The following is a 15,383-nucleotide window of genomic DNA, read 5'->3' on the forward strand; positions in this document are numbered from 1 at the left end:
AATTTCTCCAAAACCATTTAAATCACCCCCTCAATATGTAAATAACGATCTGAAATACCTTTTTAGCCATTTAGAGTATCTTGGCACGTGTTGGGAGTATTTCAGCGCATGGTGGAAGCAGTGGGGGGCCCCAGGTCTACTTTTGCATTGGGGCCCCGAAGCTTCAAGCTACGCCTATGAGCCTCAATATATCAGAGAGTGTATTTACAACCACAGGGACCTTACCTAGTAGATTTCACCTATCAAAGCTCTCTGCTCCTACACCTGTGCATTAACTTCCCAAAGACTTCAGTAGGATGAACCCCCTCTTAGATAGTTGTCACCACAGCAGGTGTTCCCATTGGGAGACTTCCCTCTATTCTTGTTCTGCTGAAAAATCCAAATTTAGGACCTTGCCAATTCTTTCAGTTCCAGTGATAATGTTCATGGGTCAAACGGAGAAGGTAAATGCCTCAAGATAGCAATTAAAAATGGCATAGGAAATAAACCCTCCACCCTCCATCCAAAACAAAAAGCTTTGCCTTTAGAAATGCTTTACGTTAATCACTATCCCAATTATTTCTAAAAAAAAAATGTGAAAGTTAAAGTATATATTTAGACGTTCAAGTTAAAGATCCTCTACATTTAAAGTCTTTGTGTTCCTCCAGCTTCTGTTCCAGAATCTTCTCAGAACGATCCTTCTCAGCTTGTTGCTGGCCTGGAAGATGACGGCCGCCTCAATCAAAGGAGATAATAATCGTAAAGTCCAACTGATTGCAGGAATTATATCTATGAATGTTGGGGATCTTTGAATAAACTGAAGCACCTGAGACATGCAGAATAATGTGAAGATGAGAAGTAAGAAGAAGATTGTCCTCAGTGCCGTGACATGAGCCTGAAGATTTGGACGTGTTGATCCAGAGTCGTTATTCTTCACCCTCCAGACGTGTCTGAGCAGAAAGGAGATAGTGAGGACCAGGCACAGAAGACTGAGGCAGAATGGCAGAATGACACCTAGGGTGTTTACAGGCACAAGATACGAAAGACTGAAACGAATTCTGAACTTCGGTACTTCTGTACCATTCTCGGAAGACGGGATATTTTCTCTATACACAACCCAGAAGCCCGAGACACTCACAGTGAACACCCCAAGTGCTGTCAGGAATAGAAGATGACTCAGGAAATTTGACAGAATTCTCTTTAACCAGATGAAGAACCCATAGCTGAGATTGGTGATGTTGGTACAGTAATGAGCCGAGAGCCAGAAGGTCAACCAGAAGTTGCAGTAGGTTAGGAAGTGAACTGATGCGTTCAAAAAAGCATAAACTCCCTTCATGTATAAGATTGCAGGAGAAAATATAAAGAGCATTGCCTGTAGACTCAGAAAACATTGGAGGGGAATATTCACCATTCCTTTAACCAGAAAGATCACATCGGTGGGACTCAACTTCTCCTTCTTCCTGATGCTGTCCAGGTTCCCCATCACAATACAAGTGTTAGAAGGTATTCCCAAGATGAGTCCCAAGACTGCAGAGACTAAAGTTAAAAAGTGGTACAGAGACAACATGTCAGGTTTGGTGTGAGCTCCGGATAGAGATGACGGGACGCGTCCAGTGATAGCAGACAGAATGATGGATTTAGAATCTGAATTATATGAATAGTCTTCAGAGATCCGTCTCATGATTGACTTTGCATAAATGTGATGGATTTCATTTCAATGCCGACATCTAAAGCCCGGAGCAAAGTGCGCAGCACAAAATTTGAATCATTTCCACTACCAATGTCTTTAACCACTTCTGGTGGCCGGTTGTTTCTTATTGACCATATGTATGTCTATGCATTCAACATTCTGCCAAATATATTTGAAAGCAAAAAGAACAAAATAAAATACTATTTTTCAGTGTCCAGCGGCCAAAGACAGTTCTCAAGCGTTTTTGACTTTTTGCTATAAAACATGTCCAGTTAAAAAATTAAAAAAATCTAATTTTGTCATAAATTTAGGCCAAAATGTACTCTGCTCCGTGTCTTTGCTAAAATAAAATCCCGATACGTGTAAATTAATTGTTTTTCTTGAAAGTTACAGCATCTGCAAATGGCAGTATAGATACTGAAATTGTTATTTTGATTATACTAGTAATGGCGGCGCTCAGCAACTTTTAGTGGGACTGCGGCGGACATTCTGACACTGGGGGGGAACTGATTAACTGCCACTGCCCAGTGACACCAATACAGTGATCAATGCTAATAAAAAGCCCTGACACTGTACTAATAGCACTGGGCAGGATGGGGTTAACATCTGAGGCCATCAAAGGGTTAACTGTGTGCTGTGTTATTAGGGAGACATGCTGTGCAGAGAGGTACAAAGCAGCATGTTGTTTACACACGTTTCTCTCCTGTCAGCTTTCCCCGATGATCACCAAATGCCAGCAGAGAATCTCCAGCCGGGACCCTATGATTGACATCACTAGCTGCCAATGGCGGCGTGGGTAGGGCATCGTGCGTGCTACCCCTACCCGTAAATGCAAATCAGTCCCGCCATAAGTCAATGATCGCCACCATTACTAGTAAAGAAAAAAAAATCCCCGTATCTATCCCGCTGTTGGTAAACGCTATAACTTTCACATAAACCAATTAATTTACACACATTTGGATTTTTTTTATAGCAAAGACGTGGAGCAGAATCAGGGGCGGACTGACTATTTGGAAACTCAGGCACTGCCCGAGGGCCGGGGTCAGTAGGGGGCCCCATGAGATGCCCCTGGTGCTTTTTTCATAGGCTTTTTTGAGTTTGGGCAAGGACACAGGGGCCCCATGATCCCCTATTGCCCGGGGGCCCCACGAGTTGTCAGTCCGCCCCTGAGCAGAATACATTTTGGCCGAAATTTATGGTGAAATTTGAGTTTTTGTTTTTTGTTTGATGTTTTATAGCAAAAATATAGGGTTTTTTTTCAAAATTGACGGTCTTTTTTTTTATAGTGCAAAAAATAAAAAATGCAGAGATCAAATACCACCAAAAGAAAGCTCTATTCGTGGGAAAAAAAGGACATACATTTCATTTGGGTGCAGCATTGCATGACCGCGCAATTGTCAGGGAAGGTAACTCAGCGCTATATCGCAAAAAAATGGCCTGGTCAGGAAGGGGGGAAATCCTCTGGAGGGGGAGGGGGGGAATCCTCTGGAGGGGGAGGGAAATCCTCTGGAGGTGGAAGGGGGGGGGGGTCCTCTGGAAGGGGAACGGTGGGGGAAATCCTCTGGAGGGCGAGGGGGGGGGAATCCTCTGGAGGGCGAGGGGGGGGGAATCCTCTGGAGGGCGAGGGGGGGGGGGGAATCCTCTGGAGGGGGAATGGTTAATATCAGTTGTTCCTGTTTAGCACCCTATTACCTCTTGGTTTATCCTAGTAATTCCTTTTTTTTTCTTCTTTCTTTTTTATGTCTGTTTTTCCTTTTTCTTTTGATTTTTAACTTTTTTTTTTGTTTTATTTGTTTTGTTTTTTTAATCGTTTAGGCTCCATGTACACGAGCAGCTGCTGAACTTGAATTTAGGAGTTTTTGGCATTTTTTCGCCAACGCTCCTAAACTCAACTCCATAAAAGCCTGTGTGCCCATGTGCAGTTTAACCTCATGCTTACCGCACTATAGCTGAATGACGGCTACAGCCAGGTTATCCAGTTCTGGGAGGGCCTCATATGACGTCCTCCCAGAACGCCCCCTTTTGCCCCCAGTGGCATGCACTTGGCGATCTCCATGATTGCTGTGTCCTACGGACACAGCTGATCACGCAATGAGGTAAAAGGCCAATCACAGCTTCCTTTTACCACATGATCAGCTGTGTCCAATGAAAGAGCAGATCATGGAGTAAATACAGTTGTCACAGCGTGAGGAAAGTACTGCCGGTAACCGGCAGCTGTCACCGGTCAGATCGGCACCGGTCATCAGGTCCCTGAAGATCAGTGGCCAATCGTGTGCCATGCCTACTGCTGCTGTACCTGGAGCTATCACCATTCCCATCTGCCCTGTAGATCCACACCAAGCATGAAGTACTGGGAACCACCAGCACAGCCAAGGACCGTGTATTGGAGACCTGCCTGCAGTGGGACCGGCCAGGAGCTGCACAGCGGTTGACACCAGTTTGACGCTCATTTGGCTACTTCTATTGTGAGTTGCCAATTTTGTGGAAATAAATGATTTGCTTTTATTGCTGCACATAGATGTCGCTTCTTCTCTCCTTTTTATGGTGCAGGCCGGAAACTGGCCTGGCAGATGGTCGCACACGCACAACCAGTAGCACGCCTGACACCAACGTTTAGGCAAGGCTGCAGCATTGGCTCATTGCTGTTTGGTCTACAGCAGGGGTCTCCAAACTATGGCTCTCCAGTCCTACAAATCCCATCATGCCTCTGGGAGTCTTGCCTGTGGCTGTCAGAGTCTTGCAAGGCCTCACGGGACTTGCAGTTCCTCAACACCTGGAGGGCCATAGTTTGAAGACCCTTGGTCTACAGCTTCTGTGTGCTTTGTTCCTGAGTCCCACCTCTGCTCCTGACCACACTTGTCTGCCACCTGCCCTGACCACGGCTTGTCCCCAGATTCTGCTTCTGTCTCCTGTTCTCACCTGATCTTCCTCACCGTTGCTGACACCGGCCTGTGACCTGACTATTCTGCTGTCTGATGTCTGATCTGCCCGACTGTTATCGTCCCGGCTTGTGTGACCCTGAATCCTGCCTGTCCATCCTGCCGCAGCTCTTCAGTCCAGCATGCTCACATCTAGCCCCCGCAGTCTGCTACACATCCACAGTCTGCCCCCAGCCAAGCCCCGTGCCAGCTCATCTGCCCCCAGCCTGTCCTACTGCCACAACTGCCTGCTGACAACTGCCACCCACCCAGACTACTGGACTGATGACAGGCACTCATACCCGCCATGCCCTCGTGGCCGCTCTTCTCACTACCAGTGGCCCCCGAGCTGGAGCTGTAAGAGATGCCTTCCTCTTCACATTGGGTTCACTAACCAGGTATGTGACAATGGGTGTGGAGTCAACCTGAAACACCATACAAAATAAAGAATATTGTTACCGTGGAAATTATTTTTCTGTTTCTATGTATTTTATTAGACGATTCTCCATTTCTTGCTGTATGACCCGTTGCCTACCTTCGGTGTGTTACACACGTCCATAAAATGCCTTCCTCGGTACACAAGGAGTCCCGGTACATTCAGGAGGCTGCCTGCAGATCTTCCTCTCCCCTGCTCCTTCCCATTCACAGTCCCATGAGACCTTGGTGTCTATAGAAAGATGAGCTACTAATACTACGACTGGGAGCCAATCAGAAGCCTTCCTCATCCAATGATCACTGTGACAGCCAATCACGGTGATCAATCAGTGCAACATTTGTAAACCATAACACAAGTAACATAGTAGCTGCCGTATCTCCTGAGTTCCCTGCCAGACAGCAATCGGTGAGAGATCCGCAGCTCAGGCTGGCCATAGATGGAGCCAATTTCTTTCCTGCAACCCAGACAGTGCTGACAGGGGAACTCCGCCTGTGGAGCCATTTTGTTCTCTTGGTGGCAGTGGTGGGGGGAGAACACCATTATTATTGCTAGCGGCTTTAACTGTAATATCTGGAAGGCTGGTTGTACCCAAGTAGATCGATCTATCAACTTGGGTACATTCATCCTGCCCATACATGGTTCAATTCTCGGCTGGTCCCTGCCGAACGGGCTTAGATTGGAGCCGTCTGTGGCTGGCTTAACACAGAAGGATGTTTATTGTGTGCCCAGGGAACTAACTAACCCTTAAAGAGGAGTTCCACCCAAAAGTGGAAGCTCCGCTTGTTACCCCCCCCCCCCCATCCTCCACTGACATATTTGGCACTTTTTAGGGAGGAATCGTTTTGACAGGTTTCTGCTCGATTTGCCATGGCAAAGTGAGGCCGAAGTTCACCCACCCTTCCATCCTGCAGTCTTCTGGGACACATCAGAGGTCCCAGAAGACTGGTGGACCAATGAGAATGCACAGTGGGCACCCAGCTGTGAAGTCACAAGCTGTCAGGTCCTGGTGCCCACAGTTGTGATGCTGCCACCGGGGAGAGAAAAGGGAGAGAAGGGACGGCGCGGGGGAGCACATCGCTGGACCCTGGGACAGGTGAGTGTGTGTTTATTAAAAGAATATAACTGGATATAATATTTATAGGGAAAGGTGATCCAGGGAATATCTGATTGCCTCTCGGGGGATCAGGAAGGAACTTTTTTCCCTGCAGGAGGAGATTGGATCGTGCTTTGCTGGTTTTTTTTGCCTTCCTCTGGATCAACTGTGAGTGTTGGTTGAACTGGTTGGACTTTTATCTTTTTTCAGCCAGACTAACTATGTAACTATGTACAGTTTTTGTAGCTTCTGACTTTTAATAAACACAAAAATGACTGGAACTCCATTTTAACTAACCCGGACATGCCTTTATTTCACCTTTATTTTACTTTTTAGCCCATTCATTCCAGTAGATTGTTCCATGTTTCCATTTTAAATAGTTGGGAAAAAAAAGAACATACTGTATATACATTGTTACCTTTAAGGGTTTACTGTAAAAAATACGTGATTTAGGGTATATCTGTTTCATTTTAAATCAGTAGGAACTTTAAATTACTGATGTATTATGAGAAAAATGAAATACATGCAAAATTTAAAAAAAACAACTTTATTTTGTAAATAACTTTAACATGCTTTGTGCTCAAAATGTATATTTAGCGTTGCTAGAAATAGAACAAAATGTATAAGTTTTCCTCAAATTGTTTATCTTTTTTTCCCCTTAAAAACCAAATAAATTAAAAAAATTTTCAGAAGACCTTAAATTCACAAGAAATCCCCATGTGCCCCCCCTCCAAAAAAATTATATACAGTATGTATCAATTATATATCATAAGTCATTACAAATTTTTTTGTTTCTAATAACAAACGTCATACTTACCTGTTTTGCACAGAGCAGCCTTGATCTGCCTCTTCTGGGGTGATCCTGGCTCCTCCTTCCTGCCAAGTGTCCCCAGAACAAGCAGTTATATTCTCCAACTTTATCCCGTTACGCCTGGATGGATATCTGATGCCCATTATATTCTCCAACTATCCCGTTACGCCTAGATGGATATCTGATGCCCATTATATTCTCCAACTGGTTATTCTGTTACGCCTAGATGGATATCTGATGCCCATTATATTCTCCAACTGGTTATTCTGTTACGCCTAGATGGATATCTGATGCCCATTATATTCTCCAACTATCCCGTTAGGCCTAGATGGATATCTGATGCCCATTATATTCTCCAACTGGTTATTCTGTTATGCCTAGATGGATATCTGATGCCCATTATATTCTCCAACTATCCCGTTAGGCCTAGATGGATATCTGATGCCCATTATATTCTCCAACTTTATCCCGTTACGCCTAGATGGATATCTGATGCCCATTATATTCTCCAACTTTATCCCGTTAGGCCTAGATGGATATCTGATGCCCATTATATTCTCCAACTGGTTATTCTGTTATGCCTAGATGGATATCTGATGCCCATTATATTCTCCAACTTTATCCCGTTACGCCTAGATGGATATCTGATGCCCATTATATTCTCCAACTTTATCCCGTTAGGCCTAGATGGATATCTGATGCCCATTATATTCTCCAACTTTATCCCGTTACGCCTAGATGGATATCTGATGCCCATTATATTCTTCAACTTTATCCCGTTAGGCCTAGATGGATATCTGATGCCCATTATATTCTCCAACTTTATCCTGTTACGCCTGGATGGATATCTGATGCCCATTATATTCTCCAACTGGTTATTCTGTTACGCCTAGATGGATATCTGATGCCCATTATATTCTCCAACTATCCCGTTAGGCCTAGATGGATATCTGATGCCCATTATATTCTCCAACTGTTTATTCCATTAGAGACTGGATCTCCTCTTAGGAACCCCTGAACAGCTCCCATGTTGTATCCCCAGCTCCTGGTAAAGGAACGTTGGGAGCGGGTGCAATGGGAAAAGCAGCTAGTGCTGGATAAACATAAGGACATATCTCTTTAGTCGCCCTCAAGGAGTTTCCCCTACAGCCCGGTGTAAGTGAAGAACACAAAAGACACCCTTAGCTGCTAGCTGAAGCCTAAGTGGGAGCTCAACTCATACTACGTGGTGAAGCAACCCTTCCCACCTACCCCGTTTATGTATCTGCCTCTGAGGAGTCTGACCCTGTAAAGAAACGACTGGACCGAAACATGGTAAGACCTTGCGTACTAGGTGGTGAATGCTTCTAGAGGACTCCCAATGACCCAGAAGCTTTCCATGCTGCCGACCTTCCACCAGTGCATGAGGCACCTACTGACTGCTTCCTGCCACTCCTTGTGCTCGAGTTTCTAGTCCCCAGTGAACCTGAGCCTGATTGCTTGGATGTTCAAGCATTCCCACCACCTCATCTAGCACCACAGACAGTACTGGTCTGGGGAAAAGTCCCACTTGGGGCCTAGGTGAAGAAGAGCCAGAGAACACAAAAGACCCCCTCATCAACCTGTGGCACCCAAGTCCCTATCTGAAAATTAACCTTTGCCACATTGAAGCCAAAAGAAACACTGCCCTGTGCAGCCTAATCACGGCCAAATACGTGCAAAATTAATTGATTATGTTATTGATGTTAACTGTGTTGTTGGTTCTGCCTTAATCTGTTTTATTGCAATTTATTGTTATTTATTATAATTATTTATTACAGGTACTTATATAGCGCTGTCGATTTATGCAGCGCTTTTCATGTATGTGTAAATATATATATATATATATATATATATATACACAATATTGCCAAAAGTATTGAGACACAAATTCAAATAATTGGATGCAGGTGTTCCAATCCCCTCCATATCATGTGATTCAGGTGTTCCAATCCCCTCCATATCATGTGATTCAGGTGTTCCAATCCCCTCCATATCATGTGATTCAGGTGTTCCAATCCCCTCCCAATCATGTGATTCAGGTGTTCCAATCCCCTCCATGCACACAGGTGTATACAATCAAGCCCCTAGGCATGCAGACTGCTTCTACAAACACTGGTGAAAGAATGGGTCGCTCTCAGGAGCTCAGTGACTCCAAGCGTGGTCCCGTGATAGGTGGCCACCTGTGCAATAAGTCCATCCGTGACATTTCCTGGCTACTAAATATTCCACGCTCAACTGTTAGTGGGATTATAACAAAGTGGAAGCAACTTGGAACAACAGCCACTCAGCCACCAAGTGGTAGGCCACGTCACATGACAGGGCAGGGTCAGCGCATGCTGAAGCGCACAGTGCGCAGAAGTCGCCAACTGTCTGCAGAGTCAATAGCTAAAGACCTCCAAACTTGGTGTGGCCTTCAGATGAGCCCAACAACAGTGCGTAGAGAGCTTCATGGAATGGGTTTCCATGGCCAAGCAGCTGCATCCAAGCCTTCCATCACCAAGTGCAATGCAAAGCGTCGGATGCCGTGGTGTAAAGCACGCCACCACAGGACTCTAAAGCAGAGGAAACATGTTCTCCGGAGTGATGATTGACTCTTCTCTGTCTGGCAATCCGATGGACATGTCTGGGTTTGGCGGTTGCCAGGAGAACAGTACTTGCCTGACTGCATTGCACCAAGTGTAAAGTTTGGTGGAGGGGGATTATGGTGTGGGGTTGTTTTTCAGGGGTTTGGGCTTGGCCCCCTAGTTCCAGTGAAGGGAACTCTTAAAGTGTCAGCATACCAAGACATTTTGGACAATTTCATGCTGCCAACTTTGTGGGAGGAGTTTGGGGATGGCCCCTTCCTGTTCCAATATGACTGCGCACCAGTGCACAAAGCAAGGTCCATAAAGACATGGAGGAGCCAGTTTGGGGTGGAGGAACTTGACTGTCCTGCACAGAGTCCTGACCTCAACCCCATAGAACACCTTTGGGATGAATTAGAGCGGAGACTGCGAGCCAGGCCTCCTCCCCCGACATCAGTGCCTGACCTGACAAATGTGCTTCTAGAAGAATGGTCCAACCTTCCCATAGACACCCTCCTAAACCTTGTGGACGGCCTTCCCAGAAGAGTTGAAGCTGTTATAGCTGCAAAGGGCGGGGCCAACTCAATATTGAACCCTATGGACTAAGATTGGGAGGCCATTACAGGTCATGCGTGTGGTAGGGCAGGCGTCCCAATACTTTTGGCAATATAGTGTATATATAGTACATTCACATCAGTCCCTAACCCTCAAGGGGCGTACAATCTAAGGTCCCTAACTCACATTCATACATACACATACTAGGGCCAATTTAGACAGGAGCCAATTAACCTACAAGCATGTCTTTGGAGTGTGGGTGGAAACGAGAGTACCCTGAGGAAATCCACACAGGCACAGGGAGAACATGCAAACTCCAGGCAGGTGGTGTCGTGGTTTGGATTTGAACCAATGACCCGAGTACTGCCAGGCGGAAGTGCTAACCATTTAGCCACTGTGCTGCCTTTTATTGTGTTACAATGCTGAGGACAGCATCTGTTAAAGAGAGGGGGAGTGCAGACAGGTGCAGTCTGTTTTCTCCAGTATAGGCGGCACTCAGTTTGAGTGGTACCACAGCCTGGAGAGGAAGTCAAGGGAAAAGTAGATTCTGTATGGTTTCCTGGGTCAATGGAGCAGCGTTCAGGTTGGCTATGCTGCAGCCTTGGGACCCTTTGTGGCCAGCTTGGGTCAGCAGGGTCTAGATAGGTCCCTGCCCCTGGGGTTTTGTAAGAATTTTGTAAGTGTCTACTGTAGGGGGAAAGTCATTGCTTTGCTGGGAAAGTACTTAGTGGTAGAGAAAGGTTCCAAACAAGAAGAGACAGGTTAAGGATTTCCTATTCTGGAAAGGAAACCTCCCCACTTGGGACTGGACCAGCCAAGCTTCACTCCAACCTCTGAGACAGACATTGTCGGCATCTCTCCTCAGCCACATCTTGAACTACACAAATGAACTGTGATTATTTCCTAAGAGGCACTCTCCCATTGGGGTGTTTGCAACATTGGCATTCTGTTCAATACAAGTTTCACATTTATTGCAATATGACTCCGTGCGTTCACTGCTGCCGCACCATGCTGCACCTCCCCACAAGCTGCCCATTGATTATTACATTTTGATCAGCCAGCGAACTTATCGAAAAAAAAAAGAAATTAACAAATTCCTCCATCCATCCAAATGAGGCGCATAGAGGAATCTTCCTGACTGCGACATCTTATTCTGACAGCGGGACTCCGCTGCTGTCAGAATAATATGATCAGTAATACTATGACCCCGCCCTCACCTAATTCCCGACCTCCTCTACTCTTCCCACCACTCCGTCCCCCACAGCTATCTCCTCCTGTACCACTCTCCCCTCCCTCCTAGATTGTAAGCTCCAAGGCACAGGGCCCTCGAACCCCTCATGTATTGTATTGTATTGTTACTGTACTGTCTCGTGTATTGTCTCCCATTATAATGTACAGCGCTGAGCAAATCGTTGGCACTATATAAATCCTGTATAATAATAATAATATTCAGCTGCTGATCAACAAATGTTTTCCAACATTCTCCAATCTACTTTTTTTATGGGGACAGCCACATATGGATTGAAATTCAGCCAGTCCCTGCTGAACTGACCAATTTTGTATCCCTCAATGGCCAGCATAAGTGTTATTGTCCATATACAGTACAAGTTGTATTTTGTGTCCCTCTCACCACTACGCTAAAACTATGTTTGGGCATAAAGCATGGTGAAGTAATCTTGGTATTGTATTTTGATTTTTTTTTTTATATAGTTATATAAGGCTAACATTTTATCTGAACCCACCTCAAAGAACTACATAGCAACCAACAACTGTTGAGACAATAAACAGGCCAGGCCTTTGAGATGTACAGCACAGCCTACAAAATGCAGTGGTGCAATCAGGGTCTTGCTATGGTGGCATAAATGTGTGTATATATTGAGTTCTGCACCAGTATTGCAGATGCCTTTTAAAATTGAGTACCTTGCAACCCCCTTGCAAGGTACCCCCCTCCCCAATTTTAAAAGACATCAGGCCATGTACTGGAAGGGAGTGGCACGCTTGCATCCCTTCTTCTCCCATCCACCCAAGCTGCAAGCCAGAATAAGATTCAAACCAACCTTATCCCAATGCTGAGGTCACAAGGGCCCCTTTCTACATTCCTCAAAAAGGATGTGGGATGTTTGAGGGGGCTTACAGTGGATTTTGGAAGCCCCTTTATAATTTATAATAATTCCCTCCTCCTACCACTCCATCCCCCACAGCCATTTCCTCCTGTACCACTACCCCCTCCCTCCTAGATTGTAAGCTCGAAAGAGTAGGGCCTTCTAACCCCTCGTGTGCTGTTTGATGTTACTGTACTGTGCCATGTATTGTCCCCCCCTCTATTGTACAGCGCTGAGCAAACCCTTTGGCGCTATATAAACTCGATAAATAAATAAATAAAAATAAGGGTTCCCAGATATCCAACCCTTCTGGGAAAAGGAGGACATGGGTATAAAAATACTCTGTGTTGCTTATTTCCAGAAAAAGTAAAATGCAAATAAACACACCCATGCCTTAGAAAAGGTCCTTTAGTTATGATACATTAAATATACTGTACAACAAAAAAGTCACCCGTCCCTCCCCTCTACCTTCCTTAGTGCATTGCTCCAACCTCCCATAGACATGAATGGGACATACCCAAGAAGGATTCCATTCAACTTGATTGGCCTAGGCGTGCTGGTGCAGGCAGGCAACTCATTTTAACTGGCCAAAGCCATAGCAATAAGGACATGATAAGAAAAGAACTGCAAGAGAAGGGACCTCGATCTTCACATTGAGAATGTTTGGTTTACTTGTGTACATGTATTATACTTAAAGCCAAACCTTTTTTTATAGGAAAGGAAATGTTTGTAACCTTTGTGAGTATGATTTTCCTTCTGTGTCCCAATAAAGAAAGTTCTCATTACTTTCTATCATGTACACATAACATGCAATTAGAAGAAATCTTTGGAAATTATGGGAGATTCCCTCCTCAAGAGTTGTCACCAAAACAGGCATCCCCATCAGAAGATATCCCCTTTATTCTCATTTTGATGAAAAGTTCAGATTCAGGAATTACTCATAACATTTAGCCCCAGTGATAATGATCTCCAGGGTGAACTGAGATTGTGAATGTCCCAAGAGGGGAACATATACAGTCATGGCCGAAATTGTTGGCACCCTTGATATTTTTCCTGAAAATCAAGTATTTCACACAAAAAAGGTATTGCATTAACACATGTTTTGCTATACACATGTTTATTCCCTTTGTATGTATTGGAACAAATATAAAACAGAGGCAGAAAAGCAAATATGACATAATGTCACACAAAACCCCAAAAATGGGCTGGACAAAAGTATTGGCACCCTTAACTTAATATTTGGTTGCACACCCTTTGGAAAACATAACTGAAATCAGTCGCTTCCTATAACCATCAATAAGCTTCTGACACCTCTCACCCGGAATTTTGGACCACTCTTCCTTTGCAAACAGCTCCAGGTCTCTCTTATTGGAAGGACACCTTTTCCCAACAGCAATTTTAAGATCTCTCCACAGGTGTTCAATGGGATTTAGATCTGGGCTCATTGCTGGCCACTTCAGAACTCTCCAGCGCTTCTTTGCCATCCATTTCTGAGTGCTTTTTGACGTATGTTTGGGGTCATTGTCCTGCTGGAAGACCCAGGATCTTGGACGCAAACCCAGCTTTCTGACACTGGGCCCTACAGTGCGACCCAAAATCCTTTGGTAATCCTCAGATTTCATGATGCCTTGCACACAGTCAAGGCACCCAGTGCCAGAGGCAGCAAAACAACCCCAAAACATCATTGAACCTCCACCATATTTTACCGTAGGTACTGTGTTTTGTTCTTTGTAGGCCTCATTCCGTTTTCGGTAAACAGTAGAATGATGTGCTTTACCGAAAAGCTCTATCTTGGTCTCATCTGTCCACAAGACGTTTTCCCAGAAGGCTTTTGGCTTACTCAAGTACATTTTGGCAAACTGTAGTCTTGCTTTTTTATGTCTCTGTGTCAGCAGTGGGGTCCTCCTGGGTCTCCTGCCATAGCGTTTCATTTCATTTAAATGTCGACGGATAGTTCGCGCTGACACTGATGCTCCCTGAGCCTGCAGGACAGCTTGAATGTCTTTGGAACATGTTTGGGGCTGCTTATCCACCATCCGGACTATTCTGCGTTGCAATCTTTCATCAATTTTCCTCATCCGTCCACGACCAGGGAGATTAGCTACAGTGCCATGGGTTGCAAACTTCTTGATAATGTTGCGCACTGTGGACAAAGGCAAATCTAGTTCTCTGGAGATGGACTTGTAACCTTGAGATTGTTGATATTTTGCCACAATTTTGGTTCTCAGGTCCTCAGACAGTTCTCGTCTCCTCTTTCTGTTGTCCATGCTTAGTGTGGCACAGACAGACACACAATGCAAAGGTTAAGTGAACGTCTCTCCTTTTTATCTGCTTTCAGGTGTGATTTCTATATTGCCCACACCTGTTACTTGCCCCAGGTGAGTTTACAGGAGCATCACATGCTTGTAACATTCTTATTTATCCGCAGTTGTGAAAGGGTGCCAATACTTTTGTCCAGCCCATTTTTGGAGGTTTGTGTGACATTATGTCGAATTTGCTTTCTTTCCTCCCTTTTTTTGTTTTGTCCCAATACACACAAAGGGAATAAACATGTGTATAGCAAAACATGTGTTAATGCAATACGTTTCGTGAGAAATACATGATTTCCTGGAGAAATATCAAGGGTGCCAACAATTTCGGCCATGACTGTACAAATTAAAACTTGACAGGAGATACATCCCTTCTTCACTCCATCTGACACTTAGATAATCACTATCTCGCTATCACACAAATTTGAAAAACAAAAAGGATATCGTGAATATTTTAAATTGCAACTTAAGGAACCTTTATATTTTAAGTCTCTGTGCTCCTCCAGCTTCTGGTCCAGAATCTTCTCAGAATGAACCTTCTCAGCTTGTTGCTGGCCTGGAGGATAATGGCCGCCTCAACCGATGGAGATAATATTCGTAAACTCCAGTTGACCATATCCAATAACTCTGTGAATGTTCGAAAACACAGAAGTACTCGAGTTATACAGAAGAATGTGGACATGAGAAGTAAGAAGAAGATTGTCCTCAGTGCCGTGACATGAACCTGAAGATTTGGACGTGTTGATCCAGAGTCGTTATTCTTCACCCTCCAGACGTGTCTGAGCAGAAAGGAGGAAGTGAGGACCAGGCACAGAAGACTAAGGCAGAATGGCAGAACGACACCTAGGGTGTTTGAAGACACAGTGTAAGAAAAGACTGGCACGTAACCTGACAACAGAGGCTTC

The 15,383-nt window shown here is 44.8% G+C and overlaps 1 protein-coding gene across 1 annotated transcript; it reads right to left on the reverse strand.

Moving 5' to 3' along the window:
- Positions 1–607: 607 nt before the first annotated feature.
- Positions 608–1,660, reverse strand: LOC149470664 (taste receptor type 2 member 40-like). Its single transcript, XM_089661340.1, has one exon. The coding sequence runs from the start codon at positions 1,658–1,660 to the stop codon at positions 608–610; it is 1,053 nt and encodes a 350-aa protein (XP_089517466.1).
- Positions 1,661–15,383: the final 13,723 nt, after the last annotated feature.

The sequence above is a fragment of the Staurois parvus genome, unplaced genomic scaffold (assembly GCF_062004578.1).
Source record: "Staurois parvus isolate SC_StPar_1 unplaced genomic scaffold, SC_StPar_1.0 ptg000034l, whole genome shotgun sequence".
NCBI classification, from domain to species: Eukaryota; Metazoa; Chordata; class Amphibia; order Anura; family Ranidae; genus Staurois; species Staurois parvus.

Coding starts and splice junctions, on each gene's coding strand:
- LOC149470664 (XM_089661340.1), bottom strand. CDS start 1,660: ATGAGACGGATCTCTGAAGACTATTCATATAATTCAGATTCTAAATCC.